Source organism: Streptopelia decaocto (assembly GCF_964273445.1).
Source record: "Streptopelia decaocto genome assembly, chromosome: 1".
Taxonomy (NCBI): domain Eukaryota; kingdom Metazoa; phylum Chordata; class Aves; order Columbiformes; family Columbidae; genus Streptopelia; species Streptopelia decaocto.
This window is the reverse complement of record NC_138663.1, coordinates 194,391,072-194,410,399: the sequence shown is the minus strand read 5'-3', so window position 1 is coordinate 194,410,399 and position 19,328 is coordinate 194,391,072. Positions and strand designations below refer to the sequence as shown.

At 39.2% G+C, this 19,328-nt stretch overlaps 1 protein-coding gene across 1 annotated transcript in view; it reads left to right on the top strand.

Annotated features, from left to right (window-relative positions):
* DDX10 (DEAD-box helicase 10) overlaps positions 1–19,328 on the top strand; it is a 176,137-nt gene that overhangs the window by 102,930 nt on the left and 53,879 nt on the right. The window contains exons 14-15 of the mRNA XM_082065078.1: positions 2,103–2,216; positions 4,418–4,579. Coding sequence (XP_081921204.1) covers positions 2,103–2,216; positions 4,418–4,579 — 276 coding nt within the window. The remainder of the gene's footprint in view (positions 1–2,102; positions 2,217–4,417; positions 4,580–19,328) is intronic.

Below are 19,328 nucleotides of genomic sequence, written 5' to 3'. Positions count from 1 at the left end.
AAGTAATGTGAACAGCTGAGATCGACATTTAAATATAATTTTACAAAATATTGATGCCTCAGTTCGAGACTTTCAGTCACTTTTTTCTTCGTTAGCATCTTACGCTGATACCGACATTACTGGCAGTGCAGAAATGAAAGATTATTTAAAAACAAACAAAAATAACAACAACAAAACAAAACCAAAAGCAACTGCTGAAGAAAATGTGGTAGTGACAAGTATCATCCACCCACCTTGAAGTACATCTCTTTTGAATTCTTCCTCTGGACAATTCTTCTTTTTCTGCTAAGTAGTCCATATTTTGAGGTAAGGGGTTTACGTTTGTGCAGACTCTCAAAACAGTTTGTGTTTGTGGGGTAAACAGCAGGAATGAGGGGACAGCGCAGCTTTCTGAGCTGTTACGCGAATGCCTAAGTAGTAGAAGCTGCACAGTGCAACAAATCGTACGACAATACTGAGGACATAAGTGCTTCTGCAGTTACTGTTTTCTATAATAGATAATGGTTATTACTTGATAACACAGTGCAGTAGCTGTCACAAGCCGTTTTTCCTGTTAGGAAGACTGTAATTTTTCTCTTTTGTAGTTCGTATTTCAGTGCATTAGTGTGCTGACCATAATGACAGCAACTTTGAGGGGTTTTTTTTGCTTCCTTTTATAGCAGATTTGGTTTAGAACATGAAACTGATTAAAATGACCAAAATAAAAAAGTGAGAAAAAGAAGTTCAGTTTTTCCTTTTTCTCTCTGGTTGCTTTGTCCACTTTCTGTTATTTATCAGAAGTTTAGACAGTTTAGTGACTTTTTCAGGCACTTCTCCTGAGTAGTGGAGCTTTGCATCTTTACAGGATGATGAGTGAGTTTTGGGTCTTATCCTATGGAGTCTCCACATATTCCTGTGGAATATCTTTTGCTATAAAATACTTTCTGCAGTGGCAATTATTGCTTAAAATGTCCTCTGTGTGTATTGTGTCCCTTTAGATACCCGAACACATTCGGCCTTTGTTCTTGAAAGGCAAAGCTCTCAGAAGAAGAGCTGGAGGGTGGGTATCCCCATGTTCTTCAGTTCCGTGGTGTTGCCATCAGACGGGTGTCTCTGTGAAACCTATGCAGGCCATCTGGGGATGTCATGATTTATTTTCCACCGCATTTTACAGAAGTAATGAAAGTGCTCTTCCCAGAGTTGCAAACTACCTCCAAACTGCAAAACTGCTATGGATAAATCCTCAATCTATCAAAAATAGAAGTGACCTCTTCACCTGTTCTAACAGCAAGATGGCACACACAAAAAATAAATGTAACTTTAGTATTGGTGTGTTTTATACGGGGATGCTGTTTTGCTGATAATACTGGCATTTTCTGGTCTGTGTTGCTTTCTCAGTTGTAGCCAGGAAAGAACAACCCCAAGCTGTTGGAAATGGTGTTAATGTCTGGATTGAACAGTTTCTGCAGGCTCTTTTATTAGTTTTTGTGGTGTCTTCACCACTTCTTTTCGCTACAACTTTTTTCCTATAGTGCTAATAATTTTTGTGATTCTAAATGTTATTTAATGCTAAGTTGGGTAAACACCTCCTGGCGCTGATGTTCTGCACCCTGATGTGACTGGAAGGGACACGAGTTACGAAATAGGAAGGTTCTTGCATGGCCACTTTTGTCCTTCATTGACACAGAAATAAATCAAACTAGTGTGCGGCGGTGCCTGGGGACAGTGTGATGACAAGTGAGATGGAAGTGGTACCGATCAGTACTAGCTAATGGCTTCAGTCAGTTATACTGGATTTCATGCGTGATGAGGCTTGCTAACAGTGTAAGCTGGTGAATCTGGTGTCCTTGTCCCAGAAAGGTTAGTGATGTTTGAATGATTCCGGTGTCCTGCTGCTGACAGGATTTGAATTAGGCTGAATTGTTATCGAAGTAAATGAGGTCCTCATGATATGACCCGCTTAAAACACTTTTATGATAAGGTTTCTTAGCTAATTTTTACTGGAAATGACTTGTGTTTTAGGAATTACATTTTGATACATCTAATTGCTTTTAAGAAAGTTTAACGCGTATACTCTGTGACTAGAAAAAAACCCCTAAGAAATCTCATTTTCTTTTATACAGAATGCATCAAAATCAAAGATGAAGAAAAAAACAACTAAAACCCAAGAAGCCAAAAAAATCTTGAAGAAGAAATTTAAAGTCAACACAAAAATAGTTTTTACTGAAGATGGAGAGGTAAGATCAATTCAAAATAACTGTATTTTAGTGAGAAGTGCATTTGTAGTTTCTTTAAAGACAAAAATACTGAGTATCTGTATAAAAAGATACAGTTTTCAAAAGTGTGTGGTTTCCATAAGTGGTTAAGTTTTGCAAAACTGTTCAGCTTCCATTTAGAATTCAATTCCACTGGGAAAAAGAGGAATGCTGAGCACTGACCTCTTGTCACCTTTGTATGTGAAAGATACTTGTATGACAGCTGTTACTGGTCGTACAGAACTGTACCTCTTTTCTGCCTATTGTCTTCAATTTCAGGTGGAATCGAGAGTCTGTTTCTGTCTTACAGAAATGTAAAACACTTTTTCTGTAGGTATTTGCTAAAGCTACCCTGAATCTTGAGTTAATGTACTGGAATTGTAAGAAGTCCCTGGTTTTCTTTCCAGCATTCACTATTTCTAGATTAAAAGTGTTGTTAGGAAGGCTAAGGAGACACCAGATTTTCGCCTACTGGTGCTGATGTAGCAGTGCACTGAAATTTGTCAGTAATTTAACTGGATCTTTTGATAGCCCCTGGAAAATGTTTTGATTTTATACTGAAAGGAACTATTGGGGATGCCAGTCACTCTAGGGTTTCATTGTGGCAATAACCTCACTGCAAGTCTCTATGCTTCATAAACTTTTCTAACATTTGATTTCACAGCTTCACGTGCTGTATATGTTGTTTTTCCATTTCCAGAATTAAGAAAAAAAAGTAGATACTGTTTTTGTTTGTTTGATTGTTTTTTACTCTAGATTAATTTCAGTAAGGCTTAAACTGAAAGTGGTCACCTTTACAAGTATATCATTTGCTTTTGTGAGCAAATAAAGCATTTGATATTGCAGATGAAGGGAGTATAGCCATATGGTTGCTGACATTAGACAAAATTTAAAAGGTTTCAGAGGTTGCCCCATTGACTGGAAATAATATCTTCAGATATTTTTAGATATTCAAAAGGTGCTCTGTCATTTTAAATTTTATATGCAAATGCTTTTTGTATCTATGCAATGAAGCGAAAAGGAGTGAAGATGGAGGAAAAAAATAGTACAAAGATTACAGTTAGAAGAGTAGCACAGTGGAGAAGTGGTGACTTGTTTAATGAAGCAAATATTTTGCATCTATGGGTGTTGTTCCTGCTCTTCTTCTGAGCTGTGTAAAACTGTGCTTTACAGTTCTACTGCTCCAATCCACATGCTTTTCTTTGGTAAAATAAGGCTCCTTTAAGAAATCTGTCTTTCTAGAAAATACAAATACACAAACCACATTTTACAAATGGAAGTGGAAAAGGTAGGTTTGGTTTATCAGTATCCAGGTGAATAACAGCCTGTGTGCATTAGGGAGTCCTAAAGGTGTTTGGGTTTGCATTTGTGTCTCAATGATATATTTTCTGCTATATAGTTTTGTTTTTAGATTTACTACTCTAACAATCCATAAGCAAGAATGATTTTGCAAAGACTACACCCAGATGAGGTCTTCTTATACCATGAGGTGTAAGCTATTAGGTCATAAGATATGTGGGGGTATTTTGTGGTGAATATGTAGTCTTTGTCTTCTCTTTAGAGTTTCAGATACTTAAGGGAAGCTTCAGCATGTCATCCACAAGGCAAACTTAAATCATCAAACAATTCCAATCGAGTTTTCCTATAATAACCAATGAAACCCTCCATATCTGTTCTTCTTGCTTTCCCTAAAACATGAATCTGCAGTCATGGTTTTTCATGTGCTGTGTAATGAAGGCTTATCTCCTTTTTCTCTCAGTTAATATGCTGGGATATTGATTGTTTATATGAAAACATACTGTTTAGATTTACTAGTGTTTTGTTCTGTTGCATATATTTTGGAGAGTCATTTGTTAAAAGCAAATATAATTTTTCTCCCAAAATGACTAGCAGGATTATAAATTATTTGTTCCATTAGGCAAAGAGAGAAAACAAGGAGAAGAAGTTGAAGTGAATCCATTAAACAGTAATATGGTATAATGGAGACATTATTTTCAAATACTCGTTTTTGACTGAATATGGTATTAAATAAGTTTTCCAAGTTTGTATTATGCGAAAGTTTTGTTTGTTTTTTTCCTTTTTATTTAGTCTAGAAAAATAATGTATTGGAATATTTAGGGCATCAACACTTTGTGGAAAAATGATTCTAACCGTTGTTTTTCTTGTTGACATGTATAATTCAGTTGGTACAGCAGTGGCCACCTGTGCAAAAATCCAGTTTGGCGAGAGCAGATGAGGAAGATGATGCCAGTGGTATCAACTTAGATAAAGCAAAAGAGATACTGCGGGAAGAAGACAAATTTGACAAAGAAGCATACAGGAAGAAAATAAAGGAAAAGCATAGGGTAAGTTGACTTGTACCTCATTTACTGAAGTGCAGAAATAGAAACTGATATGGATTATTCAGTGAGGAAAAATGCTTAAATATATTGCGAAAAAAGTGCAGTACAAGTTGATTTAAATTCATCAGTTTTCTCAAGACTGCAGTGCAGAGAAGAAGGCTGTTCTGACATAAGTAGCTGGATAACACAAGGCCTTATGCAATCAATACCAGTTGTTGGTAATGGTGGAGTTTTAATTACAGCTTTAAAATCTGGTAAGAGGTTAGGGGGAGCATTTTTTTTAAGCAGTGTTGAGTGGAAGGGTTTGTTTCACAGAAGAGAGTACTGTTTGGTATATGTGCTCTAACAAATGTTGAAGAAGTTTAGTGCGAAGGGAAAGTGAAAGAGTGTCTCTGAAATGTCTTCAGACTACTGCTTGCTCAGTGTTCAATATCACATTGCAGGTAGGCGAAAGTACTAACTTTTTGTATCGGTCTTATTAGAGCTATCAGAATTTATTTCATGAATTATTTAAATAGTGCCAAATAATTTTGGCTGTAATTTGAAAACTTCAGTGTCTGCAATCTGGCTTTTCTTAGGCGTTTAAAAACCTTTAAATTGCAGACCATGATTTTGCAAACTGCTTCTCTATTATTTGTCGTGGACCAAAGCACAGTTTTCTGACCTTGTCATGTACGAGTCACGTGGAACGCAGTTGGATATCATTTTGTTCAGGGATCATTCTGTTAGTCATCGTGAAAAGGGTTTGGATTTCTCCATGTAACAGATAAATGCGAGATCCCAGGAGCGTGTGTTATTAAAGGCCTGCTTTATGCTCAAAGCTTCTAATTTCCAAAGCATTAAAAAGTGTTTTATTACCCTGCTCTGCAAGTGCTGGCTTTATCCAGTTTGAATTTTGATTGCTAGTGATTCGTGCTACATGCTCTAGTGTCTCTTAAGGTTTGTATTTGAATAAAATAGTTTGGAGGGGTTTTGTGAAATCTTCAGGTTATATTTGGGCACAGAAGTGTTCCAGCTAAAGTCAAAGCATACTTCACACATTTAATTCCAAAGTCTACTCCAGTAGTCCTGTTACAGTCATTTGACATCTACAAAAAACTCACCTTTTCATTAGCCAAGTGTTGCATTTGAAGGTAGCTATAAATAAATAATGTTTTCTCTGCTATAGGTGAAATTATAGTCAATTTTACAGAAAGCAATATCAGATTTCAAGGATGTAGTTTAATAAGTAAGGAAGGAGATACAGATTTATGACTTTCCAGTCAATCTGCTATTTCCTAGCAAATTCATATACTTTGAGTGACAAAGTTGCATGTTTGACATCAGACTTCAATGATTAAATACTTCATCAGTTGGTCTTTTGACACAACTTCCTCGTTATAATGCTGAGTAGAACAAATGATGAAATATTTCAGCTGTGGTAATACTGTGAAAAGAGAATGCCTCTTTTCAAAAGTGAGGTGGGCAAAATGAGCAGAACTGGCTGCATCATCTCTCTCTCTATATGTATGTTTTATATATATATGTGTGTGTGTGTATATGTTTTTATATATATATATACACACATATATATATAAAAATTATGAGAAGTATCAGTTTTCTTGTAACCTATGTAAAAGAGATTCAAATGTGCTGCCAACAAAGGATATGAAAGCAGCGAAAAGACGAGACTTTCTTACCTTATTTTAATGCCTTCAGATTTTGCCTCAGTGCAGATGTCTTAGTGCCCCTTCTTGTGTCATTGAAAGAGCAGCTTTTGAAAATCACGTACTCTCATCCCATCTTATGCATCCCCTCACTGGCATTCAGCAGTCCCTTTCATACAAAGTCTGAAATCCATCGCTGGTCACTGTCATTGCTTCTTTTACAATCCTCCATACTTCACTGTCGGCCAAAATACATCATGGCAGAGCACGAACTCTGTCGTCTGACCTTTTCTTTCTGCAATAACACTAATTATTTCTTTCCCATCTTTGTTTGCCTTTCCTTCCTGTCCATTTGACATCCTTTCTAACAGCAGATGTGACAACTCTCCAGTTCTTGGGTTTCCAGCTTGGTTTCTGAATTCTCCTACAGATCTCCCAGCTGGTTAAGTTTTTCCTCTCCACTTTTGCTTCAGGTTTGTTCAAGATCTTTGCTTAGCTTTTTCATCAATTTAACCTTCTTCTGTTCCTTCACTTTCAGCAAGTTTCGAATGTCCATATCTTGATTCATATTTCCTCCTCTTAATTTCTTTTCTTCTTAGTACAGCTGATGCTTGGTGTAGTTTCCTGGTTTGTCTGTTTGGCAGTTTTTATTTTTTTTCTTTATAGCGATTTTTGAAACATGATAAATTTATTAAAGTTATTATATAGGTAGATTAGAAGAGCGCTAGAGACAAATGCATTTTTGTTCTGTATAAACTAAATGTAGCAGTCTGCTACATGGTAGGTACTTCAGTAGTCCAAAAGTCCTCCAAAGCTGAATATATGCTAATACCTGAAGTGTCTATATTGCCTTCTAAGTGGTGACTTAGAATAACAAAATAATTTATGGAAGGCCATGAAAGCGTATGTTACTTCATCCAGGTTTTTATATCTTGCGCATAGGTTCAGATTTTGATTTAGATCGTCAGTGGTTCTAGAAAAAGCAGTGATTTTATGAAGCTTGTAATTTTATAGGTTGTCTTCCACGGAGAATACCTCTTATGGTTTCTTCAATATAATCTTGAATATTAAAGATCTTTGGGGAAAAAAAATGAATTTCTTACAATCAAAACTTGCACAAAATATGGGTTTTTTAGGTGAATATGGCCTGTAAGCTTAATATGAACTTTCCTTGCGAAACTATTTCTGATGAAGAGCAAAACTATTCAGAAAGTATCCACAGGCCATTGCTTTAAATCCATTTTGAATGTCATTTAATTGAATGAGCGCAGTTTTCAGTATGATCAGAAAAATGTTTTGATGCATTCATGAGATGCTTGGATTAGATGAGATGTGTGTTGCAGTTGCCTTAAGGCTTGTGGAAACCTGCAAAGCATCTACACTATAATTAGGTTTCCTTCATGAGTCTCACATTTTGTTATCCTCTCTTTCCCATGCAAATGGAGGAAAATTGAAAATGGATAAAAATAAATAAAATCTGGGGTATAATTGTGATGTAATTAACGCTTATTGAAGTTTTGGAAGCAAAGTAAATTTTAGCAGTTGAGCACAAGGGAAAGGGCAGTAACACTGATCAAGATGGTATGAAAAGAATTCTGCATTAATGGATATTTAATGGCAGCCCAGTGAGAGGTATAGATTTGAGCTCTTTTGAAATGTGTAAAATGTTATAAAAAACAGTAAAGGGAAGAGTGAATAAAGTATTCAGAACATGTTTTCGCACTCCATTTTTCAAGTTTTCAACTGAAAATACACTGTTGTTAGGAGGAAAATAGTGGCAGTGAGGGATTCATCTCACTTCTTAATAACCTCTCTTTCTGCATACTAGCCCAAGCTCAGAAAAATACCCAATGGTGCTGAAGGGAAAGTGAATAGGAGCCTTATTTCATACATTATTTTCCAGCAAGTAAGATATGCTGTGAACTTGGGATGGTCAACACGAGAAAATGGCTAGTATTTTTCATTTTATTTTATTCTGTTTGGGCGGTATTAGTAGCAAACAAGCTGAGCCTGCGTTCAGGGGCCCGGTACTGCGAGATGTGGCGGTTCTGTGCCTGCCTGGAAGACACTGAACAACCACGGTTGTTGTGGTAGGACAAGAGTTAGACTCCAGGTCATGGGGGCATCTTTCAGAAGATGTTGCACTGTAAGCATTGTACCACAAGTCTGTATTTTAAATGCCATATATATTTTGTATTTTCGACACTCCTTGCAGAATCTTCTAGTGATACTGCTGTTGCTGGGAGGAAACTGGAGATGTTATGTGGCCCTTGTGCTACTGAAATGGTGCTGATTTGTACCACCTGAAGTTTGGAGTTACGTGGTCTCTTAATTTTGCTCCTGCTGTTCTTAATTCAGTAGAAAAAGACAGAGCTATTTTAGAAACTGTATTGAAACAGAGTATCTCTGGTTTGTTTCCTCTTTCCTAAATGCATTTGTTAATGGGCCCTAAATATGTCCAATATCCAATATCCATATCCATATCCATATCCATATCCAATATCCATACCCACACCACCAGGCTCTTACACAGTCACTGGCCTTGACCTTGGGTTTTTTCAGGTACTGGACTTTCCACACAGTCTCACAGTGCCTTGCAAATATTCTATTACAAGTTTGCTCTTGCACATGAGACCGACAGATAACCTTTTTTATCTTGTTCTTACCAGTTACGAAATTTTAGGTGAACCTTCTCAAAGTTGGCTTGTGTGGTTCCTTCAGTGTTCAGCTATCAATGACTTAGGAGTTCAGGTCTCTTGTTACTGTTTGCCGTACGGCTCATCAGGATTAGCATATTTGGTGTTCAGTTTATTACTTTTTCTCCTTGTCTTTGTCTCGCTGTTAACAGGGTATCCTTACAAACCACGTTATTACAGTCAAGGTATCCCTAGAGAGACCATCCAGGTAGATTGAAACGTAGAGTTCAAAATGAGTGTTTTCTAATAATTTTTGCATCAGTATATGTGGGGGAGAGTAGGACAGAGACTAACTTTGTTAATTTTATATTAATTCACACACAGTTCTTAAGAATTTGGAAGGGATGCTTCCTCTAAGGAAGAATAATGGAGTTACAATACTAGTGATGATTTAACAGCCTCAGTGCTGAGATTAGAGCTGATGTTTAAAAACCATGATGATTTCTATGTGCATTTAAGGAAAGAGGGTACCATACAGATATACAGGGTGTCTAGCATGCTCGGAGAGAGTACTTGGAAAACTATGGTCACCTCATAATGACTTGGAATCTGCATGAATTGAGTTGATCCAATGAAAGATGCACTTGGTGTAGGAATTGGAGAAAAGAGACCTAAATTTAGTTATCAAGGAAGAATTCTCTTCCTTTGCAACCTGCAGTTGGCCAAAGGTTGTAATCAAACTGTGAGTTTATTTTTAAAAGCAGGAATGCTGGTAATTCTAAGTAGTAGGAGAATGGTATGACCAAATCAGTTATGATGTCAGCCCATACTTGTAGTAGATTATTTTTCCTCTGTGTGTCTCTTGCCACACCATATTCCTCGAGGTTTGTTTCCTGTGGTGATGCTGTAGCCTTTGTCCCTCTCCTGCCCCCTGCCCAATCCTCACCCTATGCCGTGGCTGTGCACCCCATGGGAAGGCTCTGGGGGGGAACGCCCCACACCTTGTCCCTTCCTTTAGCAGCTCCCTCTGGCCAGAGCTCTGGGCTCTGTCCCTCTCCCCATCCTGCACATGATTTCTGTTGATGACAGAGTAGTTATGATTTAAGCATGTTTGGTTTAGAGTTGTAATCGATCATTAAATACCGTGTAGAACCAGTTAAAGAAACAGAAAAGACTCCCGCAGGATTTTCTTTATTTTATCAAATTTTTACTTGTGATTAAAGAAAAAAAAATAATATATATATATATGTATGCAGTTAATAAAAAGAAAAATAGATACTATACAGCACAGACCATTCAGTATGCTGGAAGAAAAATGTACTAATGAAAAATAGTATTTGTAGTTTGAAATCAATCAGTACATTAATTCTGGAGAGAGATTAGCATCATATTTCAACAGAAAGAATATGAAGGGGAAAAAAATCACAGTGCAGTTTTATGCTCTTTAAGTAAAGCACTTCAATAGTCCTTCATTTGAGGTGAAATTTGCCAGATTTCAGTGTAATTGTATAGCTGGTTTAATGCGGTGCTGGGCGAAGACGATAACATTCTCTTACGTAAAGAGTGTGCCAGCATAGGAGCAAAATATAATGGGAAAAAGGTTGCTGCTGAGAGGAGCGTTTAGCTGAACAGCAAAGAAGAAAAGTATTAGAGATGGAGAGATGTGTAAAATAAATGAAGAGAGTATTGCTTTGTTGGAAAGCCTACCTGAGCCCTTTCATAAAAGCTGTTGTGTGCAGGCAATGCCACTGTTGTGTTCCAAGTGCAGAGCTATTAAGATAAGGGGAATGGACACTGACAGGTGAGTTGACAGGCATCCCATCCCTTGTCACTCGCAGTAGCATTGCTCTGGTCTTGCTGTGCTGATGGTGGAGGCAAGGCCTTGCTCATCGTTTGTATTTCTTGCGCTTCAACAGCTAGATGGGCTACACTTAAAGCTTGAAGCACCCTTGGATGTTGTCTAAGAGCTTTTCTAGCAAAATCAAGAGTTCTTGGCCTCATCTTCTTGATGTGAAAAAAAGAAAAATAACTGCGAGTAGGTTGTTTGTGTACACCGTAATCGGATGAATGCCAGGAAAGCGCAGCTGTGCGTGGAGGCTTAACTCGAGCTGCGGTGGAGTCACAGCCATAGTGCTGTGAGGAGCTTCCAGTGCCAGGCTGCCCGTCCTGCAGTGCCACAGCTGCTGGCATGCTGACCTCTGCCTGTCCTGCAGTGCCATAGCTGTCCCACATGCTGACCCCTGCCTGTCCTGCAGTGCCACAGCTGCTGGCATGCTGACCCCTGCCTGTCCTGCAGTGCCACAGCTGTCCCACATGCTGACCCCTGCCTGTCCTGCAGTGCCATAGCTGTCCCACATGCTGACCCCTGCCTGTCCTGCAGTGCCATAGCTGTCCCACATGCTGACCCCTGCCCGTCCTGCAGTGCCACAGCTGCTGGCATGCTGACCCCTGCCCGTCCTGCAGTGTCACGGCTGCTGGCATGCTGACCTCTGCCTGTCCTGCAGTGCCATAGCTGTCCCACATGCTGACCCCTGCCTGTCCTGCAGTGCCATAGCTGTCCCACATGCTGACCCCTGCCTGTCCTGCAGTGCCATAGCTGTCCCACATGCTGACCCCTGCCTGTCCTGCAGTGCCATAACTGTCCCACATGCTGACCTCTGCCTGTCCTGCAGTGCCATAGCTGTCCCACATGCTGACCCCTGCCTGTCCTGCAGTGCCATAGCTGTCCCACATGCTGACCCCTGCCTGTCCTGCAGTGTCACGGCTGCTGGCATGCTGACCCCTGCCTGTCGCAGCAGGTTCTGAGGGAGCTGCTCCCTGGCTGCTGAGGCCGGGGGTGCTGCCGGGTTCCTGGCTCTGCAGGCGCAGGGATCCAGGGGTTTCTGCTTCTCTCAGACCCAGTGTGCGGGAGTCGGGTGTCACCTTAGGAACAGCTGCCTTAAGACAGCGCAAGAGTCTGTGACCTGTCTGGATTATGAATTCCTGATCTTAAATGGTATCATCCCTTCAAAACCAAAAGCAGCCACAGCAGACAAAGTGCATTTTCATAGGCCTTTTTCCTCTGCTTTTATCTAGAAAATACTAGCGTGTTTTGCAGTGCAACCCCCATTGGCTTTGTCATTAAGATTTTAGTTCAGAGCTTTAAATGTTGCTTTCACATGCCATTAGCTAACTTAATTCCTGATGTAATTCTGTTGAAACTGTGTTTTGAGTTGAATTAGAGTTACCTTTACCTCTCTCTGTGTATGTGTGTACAGGGTGGACTGGAGGGTTCTGTGAATTAATTTGAAAGAATCCCTTTGATTTCTGTAGGTTCAGAATCTGGCTCAGATGATGTTTGTAGACAAAAAAGGTGGTTACTGGACTGCCTCTGTATTTTAATTACTATGATTTAATATGTCGTATTGTTGTGAGAAACAAATTTTATGTATATATGTGTCCTACCTTCTGTCACTTTCCTCTTCAGTCGATGAGCATCCCAAATCACTTTCATGACAATATATATGTTTAAACAGACAGTGTACTTAAAAGCTTTAAATTCTTTTTTTTATCCTTACCACATGTTCAGTGTGTTCAGATATTAAATGAGACAGGAATAATTTTCAGTTCCGTGCACTGGTTTCCTGTGTCGGTTTCGTTCTAACAGCATTCTTTTGAGGGTCAGTTTCTGCTAGTTTATGTTTTCTTCTTTTAAATGAGAATGGTTTTTTTTTTTTCCAGCTGCCTCTAAGACTTTTTGCAGTGCTTGTTTAATGTTTGTCGCTGTGCTGTCTTTCACGTGCCTTTGATGCCACGCTTTTCCTATGTTGTCTTAAATGTATCATACTAAGCCCATGTGTTTCAGTTTTCCTCCTTATAAAGTCAACATCAGCTCTGACATCATCTCTACAGATGAGCTTTACATTGTTATGTTTATATACTTGTTGCTTAAAGAGATTATTTAATAGATTTCTAAAACCAAATGTTAAGAGATTAAAAAAAACCCCACAACAAAACAAGAACAAAATAATAGGAAAGCTTTTCCCTGAAGGTGTTAAGATTTGTTTATTTAATAGAAACCAATTTTGTATTTAATGTCCAGATTTTTTTAAATAATATTCAAAGAAATACTAATAAGTGGATTCAGTTTTATCTTGTGGTTGCGAACGCTGGTTTGTTTTGGTGGTTGGAGCATTTCTTGCATGTTGATGATTTCCTAATGTGTATAGCAAGACTAATATTTAACTACATAGCAGTATAAAATGTAGCAGTGGCCAAAAAGTGACTGTTGAAATGGAATTTGCTAACTCAACGTGTATTTGGTCCTTGCCCATTCTGTTTATTTTTAAGTAATTAATAAATAGGTCTCAGTAATTCTGTTTTTTCTTCCATCCATGTGTGCAGAGCAAAACCACCATAGACGAGGGCGCAGTTTGATCCGTGTTGGCTCACGTGTGTGCTGATTGTGCAGCTACAAGTTAGTAAACTTGCTTTATGGGCTGGTGCCATATTTATTAGAACTGGATTTTCAGATACCAAGTTGCTTGCAAGCTGAGCAGTTAAAAATAATAATAATACTGAAACATATTTTGCATGTAAGCAGCACAGACTTGGTGTGAAATCTGAGGTAAGACAATATGTGGGGTACCACCATGCCGTTTATTAAGTAACTTTTCAGAGCACATTTGTGCCTTAGAATTTGGGTGGAAAACAGTTCTTGGATATAATGAGGCCAGTGTATGAGGGATGTTGTGAACTTCAGAACAGCTATTCGTGCATTTTATGCAGCACAGCTGATTGTCCTTAACTATGTTGCACTAAAATAACAAGAGATAGTAAAGTACTGAGAAGTTATATCAGGTGCTGATATCAACTAAGATGTATTTGCAAATGACAGATTTTTCCAGGCAACAGAGAGATTTGTTTCAAAACTTGGCCACCTCTAAGATCTGTTGTGTGGTAGACCACTACCTCAGCTGTTAAATAGAACAGGTTGGTAGCTCCAAGTCACAGCATCAGTATGTAAAAAATCAATTACTGAAACCTCAGCATTAAAATCTTTGATCAAAATCTGTGGGAGTTATGAGCATTTAAATAAAAAGACTTAAGATGACTCAGATGAACAGGAAGTTTTTACAGGAAATAGGTTTGCCATAGGCTTTTTTAATGCTGTCAGGGCTAAATAGGCCATAAGATTAATTAGTTGTATTGATTAAAACTATTTCTTGCCTTTAGGTAAGCAAATAGAAGAGGTCAGTGACATTTCAGTCTGGTAAAACTGCTGTATATCACCAATTAAAGGAATTGATTTAATGGAAGTCTGAGCAGTTATGACCTGTGTACGACTTCTTTAAGAGAAGGAAAGGAGACTTTTATTGTACAGATATTTTACAAATGAATAAGCTGAAAGAAAAATGACTGTATGAAATAAAGCTGTTAATAGTACATGGCAATAAACCCTGTATTTTTTGAATATTGCAATTAACCCTCTGGACAAAGTAAAATGAACTCTTAACTATGGAAAGAAGAGAGTCAAAGAAAGAGTGGGGGTGTGGAGGGTTTAGCAGAGAACAACTTTCAGCTTTCAAAGTTGCTGGATCTGCTTTTTTATGACTAAAAACTTGACTTTTAAGCTGTCTATACATGCATCTTTCACATCTTCCTAACCTCACCAACTAGAGCAAGCTGTTATGCTACTATTATGTTTGTTTTTTTTTAAATCTCAACTTGAGAACATGAAATGTAAATGTTAGAATATTTCTTTTTAATAAGCATGTTGGAGCCTTGAGGAGAAGTGAAAGCGGTATGATTTTTGTTTCAAAACCCAACAGTGAAAGAAAGAGGAAATAGGAGTGCGGAAAGAAGGCAGCAGCAGCAGACTTCTTAAGTCCAGGGTTAGCAACAGCGAGTAGCTTTTCCGCATATTAGGAGCTGCTTTACCCATAGCTTTGGCTCCTGGTCGGGCAGAGCTGGTTCTGCTGTCGGCTCTAGTGCAGGAACGGTAGAAGGTTTCAGTAACTGTAACATTTCTTTGTTTTGTTGAAAGCCAAATGATTTAGCCATATTACATGATGACTAAATATTTTCACCCCTGTGATTACCGAGGTTGTTAACCATACTTGTTAACTAGATGTGTAATTGGGGAGAAAAAAAAAGCTACTTTGCAGGATAAGCTGATCAAAAAGGTCTCCGAGCTGTGTGATGCCATTAATGAAGAGCCAAATGGAAGGAATATAATGCTCGCCACTATGGTTTTGTGGAAAGTAGTGGACTGCGTGTGTTTATGTATTTTTATCAGAGCAGAATCTGGTTTGTAAATATATCTGTGGAATACACTGAAATTTCTGCAAGTCCTTTCACTTAAGTGTTTTGATTAAAAAATAAACATGGCACAAATTTAATGGACCAAAACCTCAGTAGCTGGAACATCCCAAAACAGTGGCTTCTGATTAAGTAGATATTTCTAGCGGGATTTGTTCTATGGGAAACATATTATTTTTAGTGACCTGAAAGAAAGCTTTCTTGCAAAGTTGGACTTGAACAAAGAAAGCTGTGTTTTAAGATAGGCAGAAACACAAATTTCTAGGAAGAAGAGATTTAGTATAGAATTTTAGGACTGAGAGCTCTTTCCTTAGAGATATAGACCTTGAAGAAGATTTGGGTGATGTCAGTTGGTCAATTCAACGTGACCTATTGCAGTGGTATTTTTCTGACAGGATCAGAAAGGCTGATAGAATTCTTGAATGTACAAGCAGAAGTGACAGGTCAGGTTGAGGAAATGGTGAGGTCTCAGGTATGTCTGGCCTTGAAATATTTAGGAACAAAGATCTATATGCTGAGAGACATCTGGAGTTGATATTCTTCATGTTGCAAATGAGAAAGTTAAGAGGAGGCATGATAAGCATGTGTCTGCATAAGGACCTAAACTTTGATAATGAGGGTTCCTTCAAACTGGTTGAGAGACCAGTTAGAAAGTTTACACATGGTCTAAAAATCAAAGATAAGTAGGCTTAGACTAGCAACATCACCTCTCCTGTTTTATAAGGCCATGAATCTGGGGTACTCAGTCTATCCAAACTGGTTCTTAAATGACATCTAGATAACCTGCGTTTAGCCTCTGTTCAAAACCTGCGTCCACCATGTTGCTGACGTAGGATGATAAATGAATGTTCTGCCTACTGCCTTTAAGGAGATATTGCTTGGTTTTGGTCTAAAGGGGTTGGCAGCACTTTCTTAGGAGTTAAGCTGCAATGAATTATTGCAATGATTTTTGGTTAAACTTCTTTCTTATCGTCAGTGTTGATAGCCTGGCAAGGACATGACTAGATCTTTCAACTATGAAGAAGGTGCTATATGGGTGCAAAGGAGAGCTATTCAATATAATTGCAAAAGAAAATATGGATGTTTGACTTTGCTATTGTAGATAAAAGAGTATTGAATCAGATTGTGATGTTTTAGGGCTTTATCTGACAGCCTCATGGTGCTGGGTTATGAAGTTTTGCTGTAACAGTGGCAGCCACTGACATAATTAAATATTCATACCTTGAAACATAATAATGTGTCCAGTTCTGGGCCCCTCAGTTCCAGAAGGACAGGGAACTGCTGGAGAGAGTCCAGCGCAGGGCAACAAAGATGATTAAGGGAGTGGAGCATCTCCCGTATGAGGAAAGGCTGAGGGAGCTGGGTCTCTTTAGCTTGGAGAAGAGGAGACTGAGGGGTGACCTCATTAATGTTTATGTAAAGGGTGAGTGTCAGGAGGATGGAGCCAGGCTCTTCTCAGTGACAGCCAATGATAGGACAAGGGGTAATGGGTATGAACTGGAACACAAGAGGTTCCACTTAAATATGAGAAGAAACTTCTTCACAGTGAGGGTGACAGACACTGGAACAGGCTGCCCAGGGGGGTTGTGGAGTCTCCTACTCTGGAGACATTCAAAACCTGCCTGGACACCTTCCTGTGTAACCTCATCTGGGTGTTCCTGCTCCAGCAGGGGGATTGGACTGGATGATCTTTTGAGGCCCCTTCCAATCCCTGACATTCTATGATTCTATGATTTTTGGGTTTGTGCCCTAGTAAATGGAAATAAATGAAAAATCCATTTAATCTCTGAACTAGTTGTTATTTTTACAAGTGGTGCTTTATAGCTTGACAGAACAGTGATAAACTTGGCATTCTTATTGTGTTACACGTTAGATATTCCAAGAAAATCCAGACTTTTCTGTTTTGTTTTTGGTTGGTTGGTTGGTTGTTTTTTTTCCCCCATGTGTGAAAACTAATGCTGGACAGTTTAGTAATTACAGATAGTTACTGGCTTATCCATAGATAAACAGAATCTATTCACTTGAATTAAATTAATATAAAACTGTTTGATTGGTTCAACTTGGCCTCATTTGGTTATTTTTTACAGCTGTCTTATAGTACATTGTCCATGTGTATTCTGCCTGGGCCCATATTTCTTCTTAGCAGTAGCAGAGTGAGAACGAATGATATCAGAGTTAAAATACTCATCCCGGTCTTTGGAGATCTGTGTTTCTGGTTGTGCTGTAGCATTTCATTTTAACCTAAGGCGAGGTAGTTAATGTCTGGGTTTTATGCAGTCATATGAAAGGGTGTCTTTATTACGTGGGGATATTACCTTGGCACAGTAGAATATACAGTTGTCCTCTGGGTAACAGGAAATAAGGTCCTGACTGGGGAAAAGTATTTAAGCATTTGCTCAGCACACTGTATGTACTTACATGTGCTTGAAGTCATGTATAAATTTAAGCAGTTCCTTAATAGGCTTGTTTTCTGGAATTGAAGCCCAACTTAAAGACTGAGTACTAATCCGGCATTAGCAAGTGAAATAGCCCAGTAAGAGCAAGACTGCAGAGTAAGTTGCTGCTGGGAGCTGGTTAGCGCGCTGTGTCGTGGGGGGTTATGCTGGATTAGCTCTTTATCTGATGCTTTGAACCAAACCACTCTGGGGGAAGTCATTCCTCTCTTTGTTATTCATGACATCCTACACACCACCAGTAGTCCCAGTATCGAAGGCATTGACAAACGAGAGTGATCTCAGCTGAGGCCAGTCAGATGGTGGCCCTGTGAGGAGAGGCTGGGGAGCTGCAGTTCAGCCTGGAGCAGCGGTGGCTTCGGGGGGACCTGGCAGCAGCACCCTGTGTCTGCAGAGAAGTCACGGAGGAGATGGAGCCGGGCTCTTCACAGTGGTGCAGAGCGAGAGGGCAAGAGATGATGGCCATAAGTTGAAACAAGAGGTTCAGCAATGGATATCAGGGGAACTTTTTCTGTGTGAGGACAGTCAAGTGGTGGCACAGGCTACCTGAGATGTTCAGTCTTCAACTTTGGGAGTCTGACCCAGCTGGATGAGGCCTTGTGCTGACCTCAGAGCCAACCTGCTGTGAGCAGGAGGTTGGACCAGAGACCCCCTGAGGTTCCTCCCAGTCGCAATGATCCTGTGAGTGTCCCACGTTGGCTGGAGCGTGTTACCTGTGCTCCTGAGGGGTCCCTTGTGGTGTGAAACACAGCAGATGTGGGCCTGGTTTGGACATTGGCTTCTGAAATGCACTCCTAACTCCAGCTCAGTGCCAATGTGCTTTTGTTTTTCATTGACAAGTAACCAAATACTCTCTCTTCCCCCCCAGTACAAAACAACAGCAACAACAACAACAACTCTTGACACCATATTCTCTTGATTGCTTCTCTGCCTTGTTTTTCTTTTGTACTGCTGATTTCAGTTTCAGCACCTCTTAACTTCAGAATCTTTTTGTGTCTTTACCATTCCTTAGACACATATATTATGCTGTCTGGAATACTCCTCTTCTATGGCATTATATCAATCTCCTGCTTTCATAGCTGTCTTTTCAGTTTCTGTTGTAAATCCCTTGAGCAGGAGTTTGGACTGCTGTTAGATTGGCTTAAGCCTGTGACTGTAATTAAGACACTATCTTTTCATATACCATAGAATTTTTCTGTCTTAAATTTTCTGGACTATCCAATTTAAAAGCTGCTTTATCCTGCTTTGTAATATCTGGTGTTTAACTTTCTAGCTCTTTTCAACTTCTTCAGGAGTAAAGTTTGAAAAGGATCACAGTTTTAGCAGAAAAATGAGAGAACCCCAATGGTGACTCCAAAGAGTAAAGAATCCATGACTAAACAATTTAAAAACAGAGTGGGTGAAAATGTTAAACAAGTAAAAATCATTAGAAAAGCATAACTAAAAATGATCAGAAATTAATACAAATTTGACTTGGAAGAGGAGGAATCATAACACGGATGACCATGAGGTTGTGATGCTTGGGTCTAGGTTGTTGGAGAGCAGGCTGCCTCTGTCTGTACCAGACAGTTCTTGGTCCTGTGGCTTCTTCTGCACCATATGATGCCCTTGTTGCCTTAAATGCCATTATTATTTTATTGACGTTTCTTACTTTAACAGGCTTGAAATAATAAGAAAGCTGTGTTGTATCTTTCTACAGTGGTGGGGTTTTTGTTTT